General features: G+C 44.3%; 1 gene segment (V, D, J or C); it reads left to right on the forward strand.

The window, feature by feature from the left end:
• Positions 1-235: 235 nt before the first annotated feature.
• LOC102423586 lies at positions 236-873 on the forward strand (the record flags this gene model as incomplete). The annotated part of the segment is given in 2 exon segments: positions 236-291; positions 475-873. Coding segments are annotated over 2 exon segments (455 nt in total), but the record flags the coding sequence as incomplete, so codon positions are not given.
• Between the last annotated feature and the right edge of the window lie 11 nt (positions 874-884).

The following is an 884-nucleotide window of genomic DNA, read 5'->3' on the forward strand; positions in this document are numbered from 1 at the left end:
ATGTGGGCATTTCATTTAAAAGATCAAGCCAGTTCCCTGTGCAGGCAGCTCTAGAATCAATGCATTAAAAATAATGCAAATGTGTGCATTTGTGCTGCCTCTACTGGGCTGGAAATCCCGTTTGATTTGTAAAGTAAACACCGAGGAGTAATAATAATAAAAGACTCCTTTGACAAACTAACGTATATTTCAAATCCTCTCACAGAGACCTGTGTGAGCCTCTGCTACAATAACAATGACGAAGACTTGGCAAATTTTGGTGGCTATTCTGTGGCTTCAGTTAAGCTGTAAGTAGGGGGTTTTCTGATTATGGGAACAGAAAGACTAAAGGGATACGTTTTCAAGATTCTGAGGCGGGAGGTAAGGGACTCCAAGAAGCTAAACTTTAGTGTGCTCTGGGAAATGGGTAAAGGAAAGAAATTTGTAGAAATTTTGCAATAATGGTAATATTCTGTGCTTGACCATGTCTTTGAGAACAGGGGTCAATGGCAAAAATGGAGTGGAGCAAAGTCCCCAGCACCTGAGTGCCCAGGAAGGAGAAGTTATCACAATCAATTGCAGTTACTCCATAGGCATGACCAGCTTACACTGGATGCGACAGAATCCTGGAGGAGGCATCGTCTCCTTGTTTACACTGAGCTTAGAGATGAAGAAGAAAGGAAGAATAAGTGCCACAATAAACACAAAGGAGAGTCGCAGCGCCCTGCACATCTCAGCCGCCCAGCCCAGAGACTCTGCCGTCTACCTCTGTGCTGTGGAGACACAGTGCTCCCCAAGCATCTGGAGGCCGTACCCAAACCCTGAAGCTGAGACATCATTTCTTCTCATTCTTGTCTTTCCAGACTTGTCTGCCTCTTTCCTTGGACAGATGATGTAAGTTTGTT

The sequence above is a fragment of the Myotis lucifugus genome, unplaced genomic scaffold, assembly GCF_000147115.1.
Source record: "Myotis lucifugus unplaced genomic scaffold, Myoluc2.0 scaffold_4877, whole genome shotgun sequence".
NCBI classification, from domain to species: domain Eukaryota; kingdom Metazoa; phylum Chordata; class Mammalia; order Chiroptera; family Vespertilionidae; genus Myotis; species Myotis lucifugus.